We start from the raw sequence: 23,588 nt of genomic DNA, 5'->3' as shown, positions 1-23,588 counted from the left end.
CTGTTTATTCGCCCCTTTTCGAGAGGCTGGTGTGTTTCCTATTATTAACCTGGTGAGTCCAATTTGTTAATTTATTTGCTTTCCCAACCCAACTGTAGCCTACACACTCTAGCTTAGAGTTTTTGCATGCATTTCGCACAGGGGGGCCCTCGGGCCCCCCCCCCCCTAACAGCTTTAATCATCCGTCTCAACAAATACCTGCCTCTCCCATGGAGATTCCTAATTTAGAAGATCTTCTCCCAAATGAAGAAAAAAACATATTTACAAAACTAAATACACACAAAGAATTTTACTTTAAAGAATTTAGAAAGAATATTACTATTTCAAAATAATGTGGAAGATTTGAAAGAGGTGCAACCTAAAGGACGTAATAAAGTGGGCATATTCTTCAACACACCTTTTGGTGCTAATAACTTCATAAAAAGTAACCCTATGGCAAAGGAAAACTATAATGCATACATTCCCCAGTTAATGTTGTACTGCAGCGGTATAATAAGAAATGTGGGAGACACTATCACTGAGAAAGACCTGATACATTATGGAATTGGTACCAGAGGCTCAAAGTCAATCAAAATTGTGGATGCAACTAGATTCAACAGGCGAATTGCAGAGAATGGTGTTACGAGAATAGTTCCCAGCAACACTTTTCTGTTACAATTTGCAGGTAAGAATGTACCTGTAGAAATTGAACTATTTAATACCAAGTCTAAAGTTTTACCATACATCAGACCTATAATATTGTGTGTTAAATGTTATAAGTATGGGCATCACAAAAATCAATGCAAAAACAAGGAAGCATGTCAAGACTGCTTAAAAGTACACCAGGAAAATGAGACTTGTGATAGAGTTAACAACTCCAAAACCCCCAAAAACTGTCCTAATTGTGACGAACCAACAAGCAGAAATTGTAAAGAATACATTCGTCAACACAATATCAACAAGGCTATTGCAGAATATAACATAATTTTATTTGATGCTAACAAACTATTCCCACGGAACAACAAGGCAACTCAAATTCCCAAATCCTACTTCAGGATTTTCCCAACACACTCCAGGCAGCCTTGAATGCCTCATTTTTAGCCTCACAAACTAATTCTCAGGATAGAATTTGCGCAAGTTTTAATTTCATCCACTAACCTTAATTAAAAAAAATAAAATCATAACAACAATAAAAATAACAATTATATTAGTTTTCAAAATTTACTACATTTTCATAAATAACTTAATTTATTCATAATTTTATAAAATTTACTTTTTACAAAATTATTTTTGCTCTGTTTTTCTCCTTTTTAATTTAATAATTTTAAATATAAAAAAAAACCATGTATACATAGGCAGAAAGACCGTAACGGTCGATAGCCGTTTTTTCTTTTGAAAAATAAAGATTGTTTATATATATATATATATATAATTTTCCTTTCAGCATAATCTTTAGACAAGCTTTGTAACTATAGGGTCTTGACTTTGGTTTTTTCTTTGTCTGACTACTTTAGTAAGTTTGGATTGGTCTTGGTTTCTTCTGCTTACTCTTTTCTCATGGCTCATAGTTGTTTGAAACTCATCCATTGGAATATACGGAGTCTGGTTCCCAACCGGGACTCTCTGGTTACGCTAATGCGAAATAATAGCCCTGACTTGGTCTCATTAAATGAGACCTGGTTGCAAGCTAAACATAACGTTTCATTTTCTGGTTAACACGTGATTAGACAAGACAATCCAAACGGTCCAGGTGGCATTGCCATTATTATTCCATTTAAGATCATTAATCATAATTTGAATACTAATCAAAACGTACAGGTTTTAATTATAGAGCTTAAAGAAGTTATAGTTTAATTCAGATATGTTCACATAAAAAGCTGATTTTTTTGGGAGATTTAAATGCTCAACACCCTCTGTGCTCTGGTTCTTCCAACAGGAATGGAATAGTATTGTTTGATTTCATTTCGGATTCTAATTTAATATGTGCGAATAACGGTAAACCAACTAGATTAACGGCGCCGGATCAGCATAAAAGTATTCCTGACATTGTATTGATTTCCCCTGCTCTTGTTGACAATTTTTTTTTTACATCTTGTGTACTTACAGTGGCATGAGTGATCATTTTCCAATAGGATGCAGTTTGCAAACGGTCATTGATCATACACAGTCAAGAGCAAACTCTTGTGTGCAGTTTGCTACCAAAAAAGCAAATTGGCCGGTTTTTTCAGACTTGATTCTTGAGGATTTTGCCAAAAACAAGATTATCAGTTACGAAACTTTGGAAAACTCAATTCTTAAGTCAGCGGAGGTTCCAATTCCTAAATTTAGGAATGCAAAGAGAATTGAGAAATCCATGGTGGGACAATGATTGCTCGGAAGCAATCAAAAGTAAGAAAACTGCATTAAAACAATATCTCAATGCGCCCTCGTTAGACAATTATGTTAATTTCAGGAAAGTAAGGGCTCATACTAGGAAAATATTAAGAGAGAAAAAACGAACTAACTTTCAGTCTTTTTGTGAGAATCTTAATCCTTTGACTAGTATTGATAGGGTGTGGAAGTGTATCAGAAGATTTAAAAGTTCTTTTAGTCCAATTTTGCCTGTCCCCACTCTGGGGGCGGCCATTCCAGAACAGTTGTTAGCATCCTTAGATCACCCATTTTGGCCCAGTTTACAAGATGACGCTCCGAGAAATACAGAGAAATCAGATCCCATTCGTTTCCATGAATTATGGTCCGTTATCAGTAAAAAGAAATATTCGACCCCTGGAAGGGACTTGGTCACTTTCGGCATGATTAAAAACATCCCACTCCACTGAACCAAGGTTTGACTATTAAATTGAAATTTTTCCCTAAGTAACTAAAATTTCGCTTTCAATTTACTTTAATTGCCTTTGCTACCTTTTGTCTCATGCTCAAACCAATTTCACGTGTAGCAATATGCAAAACGTTCTTAGTAATTACACCTTTCTTTACTAATTCCTCATAAACCAATTGGTAATTTTCTCCATTTTTATACTTCCTGGTATCAAAATACCGATTGATGTTTTGTGTTGGAAAATTTCCAGTAGAAGTTTTACTTCTTTGTCCAGCCAAACATTTCTGGTAGTCATGATAAGGTAAAATGTAATTATTGCTTACTTTATTAATAACAACAATTAATGAGATTAGAAACAATTCAAATGATAAAACGAAAAATTTTTGGTTATGCTCTCTAACTTATAGAAGTGAAAAATGACATTTACACGTTGACAATACACAATTGTGATGTATTTTCTCGATTTCAAAATTCTGCTATTTCAATCCCGAAAAATCGGCGAATCGACCTTGAAGTGAAATAAGATTGAAACCGAATTGAAAACGGGTTTACAAGGCAAAGTTTTTAATTTGCATGGAAACGTAGTAATTGTCAAATATCAGTTATCCTCTGTTATGCGACGTTACCAGACGCTTTTTTTTTAGGTATTTATATTTAATACTCCAACTGAATTTTATTGTTTTTATTCATCAAAATATATTTGATAGCCTAAATATCCGATTAGTATTGGTGGCAAAGCTTGTTCTTACCAATTGTAACTAATTGTACTGCAATGTTAATTGTACAACTCATTATCTAACAGCTATTTAAGTCTATATTTGACAACATCCTAGTAAGGTAATTGTGGTTCCTCCAACAAATCATTGTACATTTTTGGATTATCAAACGATTCAAAAGAATGAGAAAACGGCTTCGTTTGCGCACTACGATTATTGTTTTGGCTGTTTACTTTACTCCACTTTTCCTCCTTTCGCAAGGTCTCCAGTTGACGATTCAACTCTGACTAGGTTATTGAGTGATCTGGATTATCATAACGGTTCCCGTACTTGGGTGTACAGATTCTTATTTGGCGCACTCGTGCATATTCTCGTGACACTTGTTTTACCGCTTCAAACTCCCAGATGTAGGCAAAGGCACCATGACATCTGGCGATGGATCAAGTCGTCGTAGTTTTTGTAGTGGCCTTCATCTAGATTCTGGAAAACCTTCAGAGCTTCTTTTGTAAGTGATAAAGGCGGTGGCTTTGTCACTTGATGTCCAGTTATTCGCCCTCATCAGCAGCAGCCTCGAACTGCTTCTTGTAAATCTGCCATTAGGTCTTATCATCGTAAACTGGAGGTTTAATGTTGGAACAAGCATTTGAACTGGCAACTAGAGTTGGCTTCACTTCAGTGACATTTCTTGTAGTTTATCAACTTCCCTCTGGAAGTTCTGCACAGTTTCCTCGACTGACTCTGCTTATTCTCTTTTCGACTTTTTCTTCCAAATTTCTCATCCGGTATTCCATTTCGCTTTTCAGTTCACCAATCGCACAATTTAACTGGTCCTTTATTTGTCCTTTTATATCGTCTAGCTTACGATCTTAGATGGCTTGCATTTCTTCCAACTTCACCTCAAACTGATCTTGACTCACTTGGGTTGCTTTTATTTCTTCCAACTTGCTGTCCTGGTTTGATTTCATTTCCTCTAGTTTGCTGTCCTGACTTACTTACTTTGGCTGGTTTTCATTTCAGCTTGACTTACTTTTAATTCCTTCTTCATTTCCATTACATAGCTGTTTCACTGCCTCCTCCATTTTCGATTTTTGTAGTCGTGTACTTACAGGCATTAAATCAGAGTCCACTTCTTGAAGGTTGGTTGGATTCTTCTTTCTTGAAGTCTTCCTGGATCTCCAATCCTACTTCTGACACCAAATGTACCGTTTTTCCTCTAAAAACACGACGAATACTTTTATCATACATTGTATATTCGACTTGGTTTACAAACAACAGTGACAACTACTGTCTAATCTCCAACTGACAACTACTCTTAACAATCACAACAATTAACTACCGGTCATAGCTCAGCTGTTTATATAAGCTTCTATAGAATCGAGGGAATTCGGGAATAAATAAAACTAAAAAAAAAACATAAACAAATAAAAATAAAGCACACAAATTTAATTCTGCAATGTTTATACATACTAGTTCTAAACGTATTATTTCATATTTGAGGTAAAGGAATTACGATTTGGTTGTGATTTACAAAAAATGGAGTGATTTTCGGTCCTGTTTGTCCGGTTCTAATAATCGTGGACTTTCCCTGGAATATTTACCTAAAAACTTACAGAACACACCATGAAAAGTAATGAAGGCACGATTTCTTAGCTTCTGTGGACTTGTTTATTTGTATCAAAAAATAGGGTGCACTCGGGCACATTTACATGCAAATCCAACAAAATTTCTAACCATAATTTTACTACCGCTAAAACTTAATTCTATCATCCGTCAAAAACAAAAAAAACTGCCGAAAATCAAATGTCGTTGTCTTGTCGAACGTCGCCCGTCACAACTAGGGATGCGCCACTACATCGACAAATCGTACATGCCGGCCACCTTGAAATATCCCGTTATTTCAAGATTAACAAAAAAAACACTCGCTCAGAACTGGTCACATACACAAGCACGCTGCACTAAACGCGGCACTTGGCTAATCCAGTAGGGGTAAAGGACACAATCGAGTAACAGCTCGACGACAGACTCCTCCTTTTGTCCGCACGGACGCCACTCGTACATAGCCGTCTTTGCCTGGATGAACTGCCTCTACTCGTCCTAATGGCCAGTGCATCGGGGGTTCGTGATCTTCCTTGATTAGAACTAAAACACCTTCTTTAAGGTTGTTTTGGACTACTTTCCACTTGGATCTCTGCTGAAGAGTGTTAAGATAGTCTCTACTCCAAATAGCCCAAAATCGCTGTAGCATTTGCTGAATTTGTTTAAAGCGCTGCAGGCGATTAATGTTTACATCAGGAACTCGTGACTGAGGAACAGCTACCAGACTGCCACCAATCAGAAAGTGTGCTGGCGTAAGCACTTCCATGTCGGTAGGGTCGTCACTCAAGGGAAGGATAGGTCGGGAATTGAGTATAGCTTCAACTTGATTAAGCAAAGTATAAAATTCTTCAAAGTTTAAGTGACAATCTCCCAATACTCTTTTCAAATGATACTTTACTGAACGCACGGCAGATTCCCAGAGCCCGCCAAAGTGTGGCGATCTGGCAGGAATGAAATGCCAATTGATTTTATGCTCCGAAAAATACCTGTTATATTTATCGCAGCTAGTGGTGTTTTCGATAAGCTTGCATAATTTAGTGAGATCATTATTGGCTCCTACAAAATTAGTAGCGTTGTCGCTAAAAATATCGCTAGGTAATCCCCGCCGAGAGACAAATCTTTTAAAGGAATTCATAAATGCAATAGAAGTTAAATCAGAAACTAACTCAGCATGAACCGCTCTGGTGGTAAAACAAATGTATATGCATACATAGCATTTAATTAAAACGCGGTTACGAGTTTTGCCATCTTTCAGCAGGTAAGGACCTGCATAGTCTACGCCACATGAAGCGAATGGTCGAGAAGGAACAACTCGCGATTCGGGTAAATCTCCCATTATTTGTTTGATGGACAACGGCTTGACACGGAAACAAGTCAAGCAACGATGCAGAACCTTACGAACCACTTGCCGTCCATTTATGATCCAAAACTTATTTCTAATTTGAGTCAAAAGAAATTGTGGTCCCGCGTGTAAGAATTTATAATGATAATATTTTATAAGCATTTCAGTAAATATATGCTTGGCCGGTAAAATAATTGGGTGTTTATTTTCGTATTCTAGCTGAGAATTGCTAAGTCGACCGCCTACCCGCAATAAACCTTTAGGATCTAGAAATGGTGTTAAACTCAACAATTTACTACTGCGAGGTACGGAATTGCCTTTTTTAATTTCTACCAGTTCAGCAGAAAAATGGTCCGATTGAACCAAATTACAGAGAAGAAACAAAGTTTCATCCAACTCAATACTTGTCAAGGGACCTTGAATTTTAATAGTTTTCCTAGTATTATTTATAAACCTACGAATGTAGCTATAAACCCTAACAGTTTTAGAAAAACAAGACCATTTAAAAAGACCGTCAGTAGAAACGTTTTTTCGGACAACCGGGAAAGACAGTTGCAACTTTACTTTGCGTACGTCTGGAACCTCAACAGGAGAAATTTTATTAAAGGGCCATTCATCTTTTGGTTTAGTCATGAATTCTGGTCCATGCCACCAAAGGTCTAAATCTAACAAAGTTTCAGGATCAACTCCTCTGGACACAATGTCAGCTGGATTATTTTTGGAGTCAATATGCCTCCACTCGCAATGCTCGGTCAACCGCTGGATTTCAGCCACGCGATTGGCGACAAATACTTTCCATTTGTTTGGCTCGGAGTTTAACCAGCTTAACACAATGCTCGAGTCAGTAAATAGAGTTACGTCTTCAAAAGAAAATTTTAAGGTTGACGCTACCTTGTTAAAAAGCTGAGCTAACAAAAGAGCGCCACAGAGTTCTAATCGAGGTAGACTCAAGGAACTCATCGGAGCCAAACGAGACTTTGCACATAATAAATGCGACTGGCTACCGCCGCCTTTGGTATCTCTTGAAACAATATATACACACGCACCATAAGCCAATTCAGAGGCATCAGAAAAACCGTATAGGGCTGTAAACTCAGGCGGGTTTGTGGCATTTAATACGCACCTGGGAATTTGTACATTATTCAGATATGACAACTTTGAACTGAAATTAAGCCATGTTTGAGCCAAATGGTTGGGTACCTCCTCATCCCAGTCTAAATGAATCCGCCATACGCTTTGTAAGATAAGCTTGGCTTTGACAATTACTGGACTAACCAAACCTAGGACGTCAAATAACCGACCAATACTGGCTAAAATAGTACGCTTCGTTATTGAACTTGATGGAGATTTCACATCAAAATCGTAACTAATCGTATCGTCCGCAGGTTTCCAAACGGTTCCTAATGTTTTAGTGTCAGAATCAGCTCGAATGTAAAATTCGTCTTGACCTGAACCCTCATGACCTTCAATGAGAAGATTACAATTTGAAAGCCATTTTCTTAATTTAAATCCATATGAAAGTAATGTGGAATCAATTTGCTGCTTTAAGCTGTTTAAATGTTCTACATCATGGTGTCCAAAAATTAAATCGTCCATGTAAAAATTATTAATTATTATTTCACTGATTTCAGGATTGGACTCCTTGCATCGCAAACCAATTTCATGTAAAACACGTGTGGCAAGAAAGGAAGCACTAGCTGTACCATAAGTTATGGTATTTAGCTCATAATGATTTAATTTTTGAGACACCGGGTCACGAAATAATATTCTTTGTAGTTTTCTTTGGGATGGATGTACCAATATCATCCGATACATCTTCTCAATGTCTGCAATTAATAAAATCAAATATGTACGCATACGTAAGACAGTGTTAAAAATATCTGGTTGAACTTTTGGACCGACTTTTAGGACATCATTCAGGCTCAAACCGGTCGAAGTTTTGAGACTAGCATTAAATACAACTCGCAGTTTTGTAGTACTGCTCGACTCTCTTAAGACTGCATGATGACTAAAATAAACATGTAAATCTTCAGGTTTATCAAGGCTAGGATCTACTTTAGACATATGTTCCAATTGTTCATATTCGTTCAAAAACTCCTTATAACTGTTCTTCAAATTAGGATTCAAACTTAATTTCTTATCTAAAGAATTGAAACATCTTGCCGCAATAGAGTATGATTCACCTAGACTTGTAAAATTGTCCCTCAAAGGTAGTTTGACAATAAATCTACCTGAACTATCATTTTCTACGTTTTCCCGAAAATGCATCTCGCAATCTAACTCTTCTTTACTAAATTTACTTCGATCACTTGGTATGTTTTCAATCTGCCAAAATTTTTGCACAGTATTTTGCAACAGATTGTCGGCTAAACAATCTAAAGTCAGAAAACAAGCAGATTTATTTCTTGCCATTTCAAAATCTAGGGGCCCAGCTAATACCCAACCAAACTTCGTATTTTGTAAAATAGGTAATCTACTGCCTAGCTTAATTTGGTCTCCCTCTAAACATGAAAAGAAAATCTCTGCACCTAACAAAAAATCTATTTCTGCTGAGTCTCCAAAAGATGGATCAGCTAATCTGATGTTGCTAGGCAACTTTAGCTGTGAAATATCAAACGCCATTTGTGGAAGTCTACTCGTTATATTTTCCACCACTAAAATATTTATGTTAGATGCAAACGACTCACTCACTGATTTTATAGTTGTGCTGAATTTTGATAAAATGCTGGATGTGATATTGTTTAGCCCTGCCACAGGAATTTCTACCGACTTTGTTGTTAAATTAAGCTGTTGTAATATTCGGGATGAGCAAAAATTAGATTGACTAGCGGAATCCAACAGTGCTCGACATTTAAACCATTTATTATTGTTGCCCAAAACATTGATGACTGCTGTGGGTAGCAAAACCTGAGTTTTAGAATATGAAGTATTAATTGGCTCTTGATTACTCAAAGTACAAGTATTAAAAGTAGCGAAGGACTCTCCTGCAACCGTGTTGTCAGTGTGCAAGGGATTAGAGTTATTTGACTTATTTATTGGGGTCACACATTGCTGATGTGTGTCATTTTGAACAACTAAATTACAGCTACTAGTTGAATTGTTTAAATTTGGTTTATTTTCATTGATATTGTAAGTAAAATCATGAAGCATTGAGTTATGCTTTTTATTGCAAATCCTGCACCTTTTTCCAGTGCAAGTTTCAGCTGTATGTCCAGGTTTTAAACAATTTGTGCACAAACCTATTTTCCTTAACTCGACCAACCTATCTTTACAAGAAAGAGAAACTAACTTAAAACATTTATAGGTAAAGTGTCCAACTTGATTGCAAAAATAGCATTTTAAATTATTGTAATTTAAAGTGTTTGCTTTGTTATTAACCTGGTTGACTAAAGTCACTTCATCAGGCTTGGATAAACTAAAGTTGACAGAATGCTTGGACTGAGAATATCGGTTTGAAACATTTTCTTTCTGAATCTTTTCTTTATTGCCTATTGTTTCTAATACCTGACATTTGTTTTTTAAAAATTCTAAAAATTCTTGGAATGTGGGCGCATCTTTTTTATTAAAAAGTTCCCATTCTCTTCTTGTGTTAAGGTCTATCTTTTGTGAGATCATATACACTAAGATAGTATCCCAGTGTTCAACTGGCTGGTTTAAACTTGCAAGAGCCCTGATATTCCGCATAAGATTGTCAATCAGTTTGCGAAAACCTTGGGCTGACTCTTTAATGATTGGTTCAATGTCAAACAAATTCCTAACATGATTATGGATAAGTAATCTTTTGTTCTGATACCTTTCTTTTAACAAATCTAAAGCTTGTTGGTAGTTTGCCTCACATATCTCCAAAGACTGCAACACTTGCACTGCTTCACCAGTAAGGCAAGATTGCAAATAATAAAACTTTTGAATCGTACTTATTTCAGTATTATTATGTACAAGAGCCTGGAAAATTTCAAAAAAATTTAACCAACCTTCATATGTACCACTAAATTTTGGTAATGATATTGCCTGTAATCTGGCTGAACTCGTAACCGTATTGCTAACTGCTAGATTTTGTAAATTAGGAATTGCATTTGCACTACCACTGGAATTTGTTACACCAGCTCCAGGGCTGTTCATGCTTTGCTCATAAGAAGACACTATCTTAGATGCTTTGGTTACTACATAAAAATAATCATCCTCAAAAGAATCTCTCTCAAGGGCCTGTTCTGGTTTCAGTAACTCTATTTTGGATTGGACAACCTCAAACTCAGTCCAAGTAGACTCGAGTTTGGATAGCCTTAACTTTAAACTTATCGGGTCCACTTCTTCCCCATTTAAATAAGTGGAAAATCTCGTTAGAGTGGCCTTTAACTGGCCTCTTCGACATATTAACTTTTTTAATTCCTCCACCTCTGTGGGGTCTGGGTATACCTCCGTTTCATTAGGCATTGTTTACTATTTTTTAAAGAAGCTTAATAACGATCAAAAACCCAAATCTTTGCTTAATCAATATGGGCATTAAACATGGGGACAAGGAATAACTTCAATAAGGTTAAAAATAGCTTATTTTGAACAACCAAGGTAAAAGGATACGACCCACCTTATTCTGCTTGACTCTGCATACACGTACTCACGGAGCACTTGCTGTCTCGGGCTTCTGAACTGAAGGCTTTCTTTTTGGAAAATTGAGATTGCACGATCAGGAAACGGTGCTTATTCCCACCTTATTTTTTTTTAGGTTAGAACTTGTTGTTGATTCATATACCGGGATTTGCTTGTTGATTTCGCTCGAAGGACCATGAAAAGTAATGAAGGCACGATTTCTTAGCTTCTGTGGACTTGTTTATTTGTATCAAAAAATAGGGTGCACTCGGGCACATTTACATGCAAATCCAACAAAATTTCTAACCATAATTTTACTACCGCTAAAACTTAATTCTATCATCCGTCAAAAACAAAAAAAACTGCCGAAAATCAAATGTCGTTGTCTTGTCGAACGTCGCCCGTCACAACTAGGGATGCGCCACTACATCGACAAATCGTACACACCACAAAGTTAATATTGCAGATAAGTTTTTGAATGAGTAGTAACGAAAGTACCTACTTTAAGATATGACTATGTCAGTATTTTTAATTTTGTCATTTTTAAACCATTAGAAAGTTGGGCTACCAAATGGTGTATAAAATAAAAAAACTCTATATTTTGCAAAATTAACCTGAAACCATAAAGTGAAACTGGCGAATTAATTAGGAGTATAAATATTGAACATACTTTATTTAATTTCAGATCTGAAGACTATATAAAACTGACAATGATGAATAACAACTTAGAAGAACCTGGTGTAGTTCTAGACCGACTGCATTTATCCGAAAGCACTGAGACTACCTCGAAAACTACCTCCGAAGGGATAGATTTGCCACCGTTTACCAATAAGGATTATTGTCATAAAAACGACAAACATAGTGTAAATGCACTAGGTAATATACAACGAATGAGACAACATGGACAGGTACTTACTACTACTACTTGCTATTATTTTCTTCAATTATTAACAAAACTTACATTGGAGACCGCGTTTAGCGGTAATAAATGTATTTCCAGCCACTTTCTCCTTCTGGAAATAGTCTATAAGTCGTAACACATGTGCCCCCTCAGAACGATCTAAAATTACAGGTTAAAGAAATTTAAAGCTTCAAACTTTTTGAACAGCCGCTGTATTTGTCCAGATTATGTTAGAAAAGTGAACAAAATTCTAAATGACCACTTTTCATTTGAATAACTTTTTTCGTCTAGGAATTAAAAATAAGAAAATGGTTTTAGTGGCTCACCTTTAAGGTGCTCTAACTCCGCTAGGGTCACTTTTTTACACTTTTTTACAGTTTATATGACACTTTGGAGTTTATTTTTAATGTACTTTCCACTCTCAAACTATCCTACAATCAATTTGAACCACCCTGTATATTTAAAAAGGGCCAGAAAACAATCCCAGACAATTATCGTGGAATAACGCTTCTCAACATCATCCTCAAAGCCCTCACTAGGACTTTGTTAGAAAAAATAAAAAAAACTATACCAATTCGCGAAAAACTGCAAGGTTTTCGAAAAAACAGATCTACCATTGATGCTGTCTTCATTGTGAAGCAAATAACAGAAAAATCTTTAGAGTTCAATAAACCAGCGTAAACCAGTGCTTTGTCGACATGACTAAAGCTTTCGACCGGGTGCGATTGGCAGACATCATTTGAAATAATGCGAAAAAAGGAAGTGAACCAGATATTAATAAAACTAATATACTATTTATATTCAACATGATTATGGACAAAATTGTCGGAGATTTACCTAAAAGAGCCGGATACAAAATAGGGAACAACTTACTTCAATGTTGTCTGCTACGCAGATGATGCGGTGCTCATTGCGAATTCTGAAGTGGAGGTGATTAAATAGGCCACATGACACCCGACACAAAGAAACACGACCACAAACCGACGCTTCCCTGACAAAAATCGCAAACCAATCACGTGACTATGGTACCTGATAACTTATCAGGTCGCTCAACCACATTAACAATAAAATGTGCACAAAGTGCAAACGGAGATTAAGTGATCGGAATCGGCTTGCCAGTGTAACTAGGCCCATGGACATTAAAAGTGCAAACTAAACGAGTTGCGGACGAAAACTGTATTTCGTAGGTAACAACGTAAACAGAATGGAAGACAACAGTCTTGTAAAAATCGTAAAAACTAATAATCCTTTCGGAAAACGAACCCAAGGCAGACCTCCAAAACGCTGGTAAGAGTGCTGGACATCAACGTCCGAAGAGGCATAATAAGATTAGCTTACCCATTTGAACACCCATATTAGAAAGAAAGAAGAAGAGGAACAAAAAACGGCGGCATTTGTCGACACTTCAAAGCAGTGATCTTATTGGTATTATATTCTTACACTGTGGTTTGGTTTTTGCGACACGGTCCACTTTGCCCATCTTTCATCTGGCAGCCTTTCCACATGGCCACTCCAGTACCTTTTGCGTGTTCTAGTCCATCTTACCACATCCTGTATTATTTTCTAGTTCTTTTCTGATATCCTCGCTTCTTATTCTACTTGTGATAGTGACACTTTTTGTTGTTGATGTCTTAGGTCTGGTTTTTATGGCGTACGTTAAAATAGGTCTTACGCCTGTTTTGTAAATCCTCAGCTTTTTGTACTCATAATTTTATTTTGTCATATGATATCTTTCAGGTATCCGTTGACTTTATCGCTATGAGGATTGCATCATCTGCATAGCATAACACTTAAATGGTGCAATTGCCTATGCCATATTTAGCGTTCACTTTTTTAATATTTTTAATGATGTTGAACAGGGTAGGACTAAGGTTATCCCTTTGTTTGTTGTTGGTTCGTATTGATTTGCACTTCCTCAGACAGTCCATCGTTCGTTTTTATTCTTGTTCTACTTTTGCTGTTCAGTTCTTGTATAATTCTTTGTTACCGGTAATCGATGTTTTCCTGGTCTATAATCTTTATCTTAATTACGCCATCTAGTCGCACCCTGTCGAATGCCTTAGTTAAATCCACATCACAGACAAAAAGAGGATCGTTAAATTTTATCGATTTTTGTATCATTTGGCGTAATATGAATATTGCGTCCACCGCTGATCTATTGAATCTGAATTCTTGCTGTTCTTCTGATATTGGCACCTTCCCCATTATCCTATTAGCGAGATAATTTTAGTAAATAGCTTAAGGACCGAGGTCAGTAGCGTTTTGAGTGAGATCTCCAAGGTTCTACTATGTATAGTTTCACAAGGAACAGCCATTTGCACCGCTTATAGACCCATTTACTCAGACTTCACCTCTGTGAATTTTCTTAATACATGCAATATTTCTATAAAATTACAAGTTTAGCCAAAATGGTAACAAATAGACATGTGGTTATGTTATTAAAGTTGCACTTATTTTTTTTTATCTAAAATAACATAATATAGACACGCAATACACACAGTTTTTGTTTTAGTTATGTGATGTAATATTAAAAATAGGAACAGAAAAGTTCAGCGCACACAAAGTAGTGTTGGCTTCAGTTAGCCCTTATTTTTTCGCCATGTTCAACGGTAAGCACTTTTTTAAACCATTCAATAGGTGCCTTGTTTAAGTTGTTTCATAATTATAGGAGAGATGAAAGAACAATCCCAAAGTGAAATAACCATGGTTGATATGGACGCTACAGCTGTGGATTTACTCTTAGATTACGCATACACTGGCCAGATTACTATAACTGTCGATAATGCCCAGGTAATTAAGAAATTTTATGTTTGAACAATTTATGATTGTGTTTCTATTACTTAGCTAGCAAATACATAAACATGCACCTACTTTATTTCCTCGCGGGTATAAAGTTACCTAACATAGACCTATTTACAGTATGGCTATATTAATAATAATTTGTCATTGCAATTTCTTGATTTTGTAATTAGTAGTAACAGTACAGTGTTAATCACAGTAAAGAAGTGGTCTAAGATTGTTGAGATAAGATTTTGTATTCACCATGGACATTACCAGATGTTTATGCCCTCGGGCGACTTGACCATTGGGCCAGTAAAATCGTCGTCCTCAGGTCATAAATATCTACCTATTTATGCCTTTGGTGTATAAATAGTTATTCTGGGGATCAAATGTTTAATTAGTAAAGTCTTTTATAGATACTATTACCAGCAAGTAGCCTGCTTCAAATGGAAGACGTTAGAGAAGCTTGCTGTACATTTTTTTTAAGGCAGTTGCATCCCTCAAACTGCCTCGGAATAAGAAGTTTTGCAGGTATGTTAATGAATAGTTGGTAAATAGTAATTAAGATACCATTAGCATTATAAGGACAATAATGCATGAGGTCGATTGATTTTTTAAATTATTTGAATAACTTTCAGAAAAATAACGAAAAGGAAACAAAAATTAATATTTTTAGATACACATTCCTGCAAGGATTTGCACCATCAATCGCACGTATACGTCTTACAAAACTTTCAACAAATTATACCAACTGAAGAGTTTCTGTCACTTCCGTTTGAAGAAGTTAGTTTTAAAGTATTTCGTCTAAAGCAAAATCGATATTTTAAGTATTCTTCATCAACAGGTTAACGAGTTAGTTTCAAACAGCGAGTTGAATGTAATCTCAGAAGAAGTCGTGTTTACTGCAGTTTTCAAGTGGGTCAAACACGATTTAATAGAAAGAGAGAAGTATATTTCTAAAGTTCGTATACTGTTTTAGTCTTGTAATAACAATAACATGCAATTTAATTACAGTTGTTTATTCACGTGAGGCTGCCTTTACTAACCAAGGAGTTTCTTATGACGAGAGTGGATACAGAAAAATTGATAAGGGACAATCACGAGTGTCGGGAATTACTGATGGAGGCTATGCGGTACCATCTAGCGCCAGAAAGACGGTGTGAAATTTCTTCATGGAGAACTATGGAAAGGAAACTACTAGGAGCTGATCCTTATGTATTTGCTATAGGTAATACTTTTATTTTTTTGGTGTACTTTTCATCATTACTTGCACTTTGTTATATGCGGTTGCTTTTATACTTTGGACAAGGTGCCCAGCAGTCTGAGTCAATTTTGCATTTGTGACCAATAATAATGTAACCAACATTACATTGTAGATTTTTTGGGCATCATATCATTTACATAAACATGCAGCCCTTCTGTTTGTGTGTGTATTGATTCCTGTTGAGTTGAATAGTTTTCATCATAAAAGTAACAATATTCACTATACGACCAAGGTTTCTTGTTTTGAAAGTTGACAATGTTTTCTGTACCTTTATTGGTGTGGGTTATATTGTACCGTTTTTCACACAAAACACCACTTTACAAACAGTACTGACAACTGTTGTCTAACCTCGAACTGACATCTGTTAACAATCAGAACAACTAACTGACTCCTGACTGACTCTCCACCGGTCCTAGCCCAGCTGCTTATATAGGTTTCCATGGATTCGAGGAAATTCGGGAATATTCATGAAATTGGCATTCTCTCTTAAACTTCAAACTATGAAATAAATCTCTCTCTCTCGCACAAACAGCTGAACTACGACGTTCTATATCCTAAACAATACAATATTCGGGGTAAGATGAAATGAACTAAGACTTTCACTTTCTGATTCTATAAGATCTGCCTTGTCGACGACTTCTCCCAAACTTGTTCTTTTCTACAACCTGTTCAGGGGCCTTTTCAACAGGTACTCTTAAGTCGATGTTTCGACGATGATGTGTATTCAATATTTTCTGTGTCCGGACTGCTTCACTTTTTAAAACCACTCTTCTGCACGGTGATTCAGTTTTTCCTTCCTGGCAAGGTCTTGCCTCCATGACTCTAGGCAAGTAATTTCCTTCCAATGTAACCTTTCTTGTTGTCTGCTCGACCATCTTCACACTAAATTCGTTTCGCTTAGTCTTGATGACGCTATTCTCCAAATCCAAATGAAATATATGTTGCCGCATAAGATCCAGTCTCATCAGTACATCATCGGTTAGGTTGGCTATGAGAACCAAATGATTGAATTCATGCTGTCCAAACTGGATTTTAGCTTCATGGATTCCCAATACAGACCTTGTATCACCCCCAGCTGTTTCCAATATAAACTTTGCTCCGGTATCACTCATTCTGCAATGCTTCACTATGCCTGGCTTTACTATGGTGAAAAAAGTTCCAGTGTCGACAACCATTTGATAATTTCTTTCGCAAACCTTGCCATTCCCTACTAAGCTGCTATTGTTCTGGTGAAGACGAGCTACCTTAATAACTGAAGAAGAATGATTATTTTCAATCAGCTTTTGCTTCGGATGAACATTGGTTAGGCTTTCTCTTCCATAATTCACCATTCCTTTTGGTTTGGGGCACTGATGTTGCTTATGTCCTTCAGCGCAATTCCAGCATCGGAAGAATCGTGCAGACGGCTTCCTTTGGTAATTTTGATAGTTTTGCCTTCTCATTCCCCATCTTTCCTGGCTCTCTATTCTTCTCGGTTTAGGGCATTGAGGTCGAATGTGCCCTTTTTCTCCACAGTTCCAGCATTCAAAAGAGCGAGAATATGGATGCGTTTGCTCACTACGATTGTTTTGCCCCTTTACTTTACTCCACATTTTCATTAGCTCCGTTCGTAAGGTCTCTAGTCGGGTTTCTAATCGACGATTCCAGCCTGATTGGGTTCTTGAACAACCTGGGCCTGAATATCTAGTCCTGTGCTCTGGTGTTCGGCTTCTTACGTGGCGCACTTGTGCATGTCCTTGTGACACTTGCTTTACTGCCTTAAACTCCAAAGCGTAGGCAAGGGCATCATGTAATGTTTTGCACCTGGCCAGTCTTAGAGCTTGCTCAGTATCACGATATTTTACGTCTCTTACAAACGCTCCTACTGCTAAACGCTCTCTTATGTCCTGGGATGCAGTTGGGTAAGCCAGGTAAACTAAACGGGCAATGTCAGCTTCGTACTGCTGCAAGGTTTCTTGGCTTCTCTGGCTTCTGCTTGACAACTGTGCCTCGTAAACTTGCTCCAGGTGCTTGTTTCAAAACCTCATTTCTAAGTGCTGGCTCAAGTATTCGTAATTCCTATAACGGCTTTCATCCAAGATTTGCAAAACTTTTAGGGCTTCATCTCTGAGCGATAAAACTAAGGCGGTGGCTTTGTCACTCGATGTCCTGTTGTTTGTCTCTGCGGCAGCCTCGAACTGCTTCTTCTAAATCTGCCACGAGGTCTTACCATCGTAAATTGGGGGTTTGATGTTGGAACAAGCATTAGTACTGGCGACTAAGGACTTTTCTTGCAGTTTGTCAACGTTCCTTCGTAAATCCTGGACAGTCTCTTCCACTCCCCTATTCTTCCAGTAAATTCCTCAATGGTATGGGTTACTTTTCTTTCGAAGTTTTCTATTTCGCTCCTCATTTCATTAAAACACAATCTAACTGGTCCTTGATTTGAGTTTTTATGTCATCGAATTTTGCTTCAAACTGATATTAATTTATCTGGCTTGCTTTAATTTCCTCCAACTTGCTGTCATGACTTGCTTTCATTTCGGCAAACTTGCGATCTTGGCTTGCTTGCATCTCCTTCATCAGGTCCAAAAGCTGTTTTACTGTATCTTCCAACTTCGCACTTTGTAGTCGGGTACTTACAGGCATTCAACAGGGTACTTCTCGCTGATTCGTCTGTTTCTCCTGGTCTCGGGCTCTTCGTTCTTCTTCCTGGATCTTCTAATCCCACTTCTGACACCAAATGTACCGTTTCTCACACAAAACACCACTTGTTACTTTTAATTCGCACTGTATATTTCGTTTGTTTACAAACAATACTGAAAACTGCTGTCTAATCTCGCACTGACATCTCTTAACCATCACAACAACTAACTGACTCTCCACCGGTTCTAGTCCAGCTGTTTATATACATACAGGTGTGGTAAATCCAAAACCGACCATAGAAAAACCGTGTAACTGACAGAGAAACGTAGATAATTGCATGCGCGGGACAAAGACAGAAAACGAAAAAAATATCAAGTAGGCCATATTGTTGTTAAAATCCACCCCGTCGATAAAATTAATTTTGTCGACGGGGTGGATTTGGATTTACCACACCTGTATGTATAGGCTTCAATGGAATCGAGGGAATTTGAGATTATTCATGAAATTGGCATTCTCTCTTAAACTTCAAACTATGACAAGTCTCCCTCTCTCTTACAAACAGCTGAACTACGACTTTCTAGATCCTAAACAATACAATATAGACGAAAATAAGAAGAAATAAGAAATAAGATGAATGAACTAAGACTATACGAGGTAACACAAAGTAACTAAAAGTCCATTTCGTAACAATATTTATTCTGTAGCTAGTACCTGAAAATTACCGCTTTTCGAACGTTTTGCCAAAATTTCCCTTGACATCATCCAAAATATCTATTCATTGTTTGTGTTACTCCATATTTTGACCTACTTTTTTATTTTCGTTCACAAATAAAAGGAAAGGTACTGATTGATAGTCCTGTTATGTCTTTCGACCATTTCATTGGACGGCAGATGCAGTGGCATTGTTCGAGTGGTTCTTATTCCATCCATAACATATATGTAAGAATTGAGGGAAGAATAAAAACAAATTTCCCCGTACTAAACCAATTTAATGATTCTTATTCCAATATACCACTCTCTCTGCTGGTAAATATCAGAATGCCCTCCACTTTTCTTAAATCCCTTAACTAAATACCCTAAGAACACCCGTCTCACAAGTATCTTATTACATACGCCTATCTCTTATCTGTTACAATAATAAGACGTCCTTTTACACCAATAAGTATGTCGCCATCCAAGAGTGGTTGATAAAAGACGCCCTCAAGTACCACGAGCCCGTGTGAAGTTCTCACGATGGGCTCGCCACCTTGATATGATTGCTAACATATATATTAACTGGTTCTAAATATCTGATTCAAAGTTTCTACTTTCGTCTGTGTGAATCTTTAAAAGAACTCCGTGGTTTGCAATAACGTTGGTTATCAGCGCCTCTGCTACGGTGACTGCTACGACTTCTTTAATTAACTTTCTTAAATACTAGTCACACCGTTTACACCATTTGATCCTTCTCTGGTTAAAGTCCGGTTTACTCTAATGTGTCCTGTTTCACGGCTCTCATGTAGTTCTCGGAACAAATTCTCTTTGCAGGAACTGGGAACTATTGTTTTGTATACAAAGGATTTTTTGTCTGGACTTTCCCATCTGCGAGTAATTAGGTTATCTCGCAGTTGAAGTGAAATCCATTCTCGCCAGCAACTCGTCACTATGTCAATCCCATGGCTCAAAATTCCGGTTTCAAATATTTCTCCAACCATTCTCTGATTACTTTCAAATCAGTATCTAAACACTGTTCTTCTATTATGGTTTCTCTGGATACACTATTTATCCATTACTGGTGTTTCTCTAGCCTCTTCATCTGTCAGTTTGCGTATCTGATTAATGCTCTCATTTTTATTCTGGCTCTCATGCCTTTCGAAAAACTTGCAATGCTTTTCACAGCACGGCCTTCTCGTCAAACTATCAGCGTTGACATGAGATCGTCATTTTCAGTGTCTCAGTCAAAATCATCAGCTTGATGTTTCTCTAATAGCGTGCTAATTGTTCTTCCGGGTTATTAAAATTTAACAGCCATTGTAGTGCCGCATAGTTCTATCTGATTATTATTGATTTTTTAAATCTCTTACAATTGAAAAATCTCCCCCAATGACTTGCTGTAATAGCTAATGACCACTTCTTGACCGTTTTGGAAAAAACTAGGAAAAGCTGAATGGTTTCTATACTATACTGGGAAGCATCAGTGAAAAAGTTCCGTTTTGAGATTGATAATAAGCCAAAATAAAAGTACTTATTTAATTCTGTGAAAGCTTGTTAACAATCTGGTGACTAAGAAAATTGGCTATTTTTGTTCGTTAGTCGATGATGTGTCCGTCGATGTAGTCGATGTAGGTCTAGCAATGTGTCCAAAATCCTTCACAAATCGGCGGTAATAACTACACAATCTAGGAAAACTTCAGACATCCCCTTTAGTCTTGGGTATAGGCCATTTCTTTATAGATTCAACTTTCGTCGGGTCAGCTTCCACCACCCCATTTGAAGAAACGATATATCCGAGGAAGTAAACTTTTTCTTGGGAGAATAAGCATTTGTTTGGGTTCAGTTTTCTGAGTATCGAGATAACCCTCTCCACCTTCGGTGTCGTGCTCTTTCGCCAAAAAAATAAGAAAATGACCGAATGCGGTTTGCAAAGATACAAGTTTGAACGCAGAATTATCAGGTCATTTTTAAGCACGAATGTAATTTTGGAGAATACCTATTTCCCGAATAACGAAAATGTTTTGGTTTTCTCTGCAACTATAGATTGCTCAATGGAGGCTCAATGAGCAAGTTCCAAACTGTTCATTAATTTTGGTTGACATTGTTTGGTTATAAAAAGTCAAAAAACTGCGCAAGAACAACAATTAGTGTACTAGCAATAGGCTCTACAACAATGCAGTCGTTATAGATACGTACAGTGCAATTATCGAAATGCAATTATCACTTTAGAATGCAATTATCGCTGTAATTTTCGATAACACCCCTTCTCATATGGGAGATTTAACATGTAGCGTGGTGTTATCGATTTGTGTTATCGGGGGTAATTGCACAAGTGCATAAAAATTACCGATAATTTTGCGTGAAAACTACTTGTTATCTCTTAACTGCATGAGTTTATTTTCATATTTTTTTGGCGAAAGAGCCCGACACCGAAGGTGGAGGGCTGTTTTTGTACCATAAAGAAAGTATGAGAAGACAAGCGGAAAAATTATCCTGTTCAAAATCTGTGCTCGAATGGTATTTGATAAGACAATTCCAGAAATATAATCAATAATGTAATAAGACTGCGACTTCCTTGTACTGGCAGAAATATAAATTTTTCTGGTTCTTTTGATTTTCTGCAGTAGAACTCTATCGGAAGCGAGCCATAACCAAAACAATACGAACAAAAATCAAAATTGACAGTGCCAGCAAAAATCTCAAGGTGAGACATTGCAACAATAGAAGTGTAGTGAAAATCCGTGGAAACGATGAAATCAACAGCAAAATTTATGCGATTTTTTTATCCGCTAGCAAACTCTCTTCCTTCCTTATTAGCCGATAGCAAACCCTGTTTTGATGACGTATATATGGCATTTTTTGTACATGAGTGGAATTGTCGGGGGCAATACCACAAGAGCTCAGATTTAGCCGGATAATTTTTGTGCTTGTCTTAGAACACTTTCTTTTTGGTGTAACTGCACGAGACCTGTTGTAACTAAATCACGAGAGCGTAGCTCGAGTGATTTTGCCAAGCAGGTCGAGTTTTGTACCATAAAGAAAGTATGAGAAGACAAGCGGAAAAATTATCCTGCTCAAAATCTGAGCTCGAATGGTATTTGATACGACAATTCCATGAATATAATTTTGAAATATAAGGTAATACAACAATTTTATTAGAAACGAGTATTTAAACAAATAAAAACACTACACATTAAAAAGAACAATTATTATTAAAAACGCAGTTATTAAAAACACAATTCTTTCTTGCACTTTCACCTTGAAGGCTATTTTCTAGGATCGATGTAGATTCTTTTGTAACTGTAGCACTTGATTGTTGATGTAACTGAAATAGATTCTTCGATGATGGTTGTATAGGTGCATCAAAGTTTTCAGAATGCTCTCGGAGACTGGATACAAGGTTTAAATGATGATCAGTGTGAAGTTGTAAATAAGGTTTTATGGAACTTGCTGAGGAGTGCCCAGTAATTTTGATTAAATTTTGTTCACTAACACCGGCCTTTGCTAAATTTGACACTGCACTCGAGCGGTGAGAATGATTAGTTATCTTTCTTCTTTTAATGTCCAAACCAATTTTTTCGGCGGAGGTTTTTGTCCACATGAGTATTTCGTTAACTCCTATAGGAACATTCTTGTACCAACCTTTTGACGTGTTACTTTGCCAGAACGGATTTGGAGTTAAGAAGAATCTGTCACTTAAAATATGATTTTCTCTGTGTGATAAAATTTTGTAAAATAATCTTACTGGACAAATAGAAGGATTTTCTTTGTTCTTTACTAACCATTTACTGTCGCAACATTGTTTTGAGCCACCTTGACAAGTTTTTGAAAACACTGAATTGTACTCGATGCGGCCAGTCAAGTCTCCATTATTAAACCTTTTCTCCTTGAAATAAAACACTTTACAATTAGCAGCTTCGCCTCCGCGCCATGCTAGCTCGTATGCGACAACATGGTAAAATATTTTTAATAGGCCTATTGGTGTGTCTTCATTCCATATTAACGCCATTTTGTCGATTTCACTCTTAGTTAATGCGACAGAACTTTCTTTACGTTTAGTGTAGTCACTTTGCAGCTTCTTTCGTTTAGAATCACGTGCGTCGCGAGACTTTTTGAAACCAGGATCAGTAAAAGGATTAAAAGTAACACGGTACCTTTCTAGATATCTCATTTGCAGAAGTTTTGCGGTTGTATTCCATATGGTTTTTACTACGTACTCCTTATAATCATCGCCGTTTTTTTTTTCATATTAAATCCCCAATCCATGAGTATAAGTGCAATATCGTCTA

General features: G+C 36.9%; 3 protein-coding genes across 3 annotated transcripts in view; 1 reads left to right on the top strand and 2 right to left on the bottom strand.

Annotated features, from left to right (window-relative positions):
* Positions 1–23,588, bottom strand: part of LOC145725779 (phosphatidylethanolamine-binding protein homolog F40A3.3-like) — a 276,881-nt gene that overhangs the window by 153,050 nt on the left and 100,243 nt on the right. The window lies entirely within an intron of this gene.
* Positions 108–23,588, top strand: part of LOC145725786 (kelch-like protein 17) — a 34,529-nt gene continuing 11,048 nt past the window's right edge. Inside the window, exons 1-8 of the mRNA XM_081974639.1 lie at positions 108–664; positions 11,721–11,943; positions 14,449–14,545; positions 14,605–14,726; positions 15,134–15,248; positions 15,394–15,500; positions 15,562–15,678; positions 15,732–15,945. Of these exons, the coding sequence (XP_081830765.1) occupies positions 11,746–11,943; positions 14,449–14,545; positions 14,605–14,726; positions 15,134–15,248; positions 15,394–15,500; positions 15,562–15,678; positions 15,732–15,945 (970 nt within the window). The 5' untranslated portion in view covers positions 108–664; positions 11,721–11,745. The remainder of the gene's footprint in view (positions 665–11,720; positions 11,944–14,448; positions 14,546–14,604; positions 14,727–15,133; positions 15,249–15,393; positions 15,501–15,561; positions 15,679–15,731; positions 15,946–23,588) is intronic.
* LOC145726077 (uncharacterized) lies at positions 5,486–10,882 on the bottom strand. Its single transcript, XM_081975018.1, has 5 exons — positions 10,460–10,882; positions 10,162–10,393; positions 8,635–8,883; positions 8,380–8,592; positions 5,486–7,914 (listed from the first exon to the last, which is right to left on the bottom strand). Exons 1-5 carry the CDS (start codon positions 10,880–10,882, stop codon positions 5,486–5,488), a joined length of 3,546 nt encoding a protein of 1,181 aa, XP_081831144.1.

This window comes from Ips typographus, linkage group LG3 (assembly GCF_016097725.1).
Source record: "Ips typographus isolate SLU linkage group LG3, UJ_Ityp_2.0, whole genome shotgun sequence".
Lineage (NCBI taxonomy): Eukaryota > Metazoa > Arthropoda > Insecta > Coleoptera > Curculionidae > Ips > Ips typographus.
This window is presented reverse-complemented; position numbering and strand designations above follow the sequence as displayed.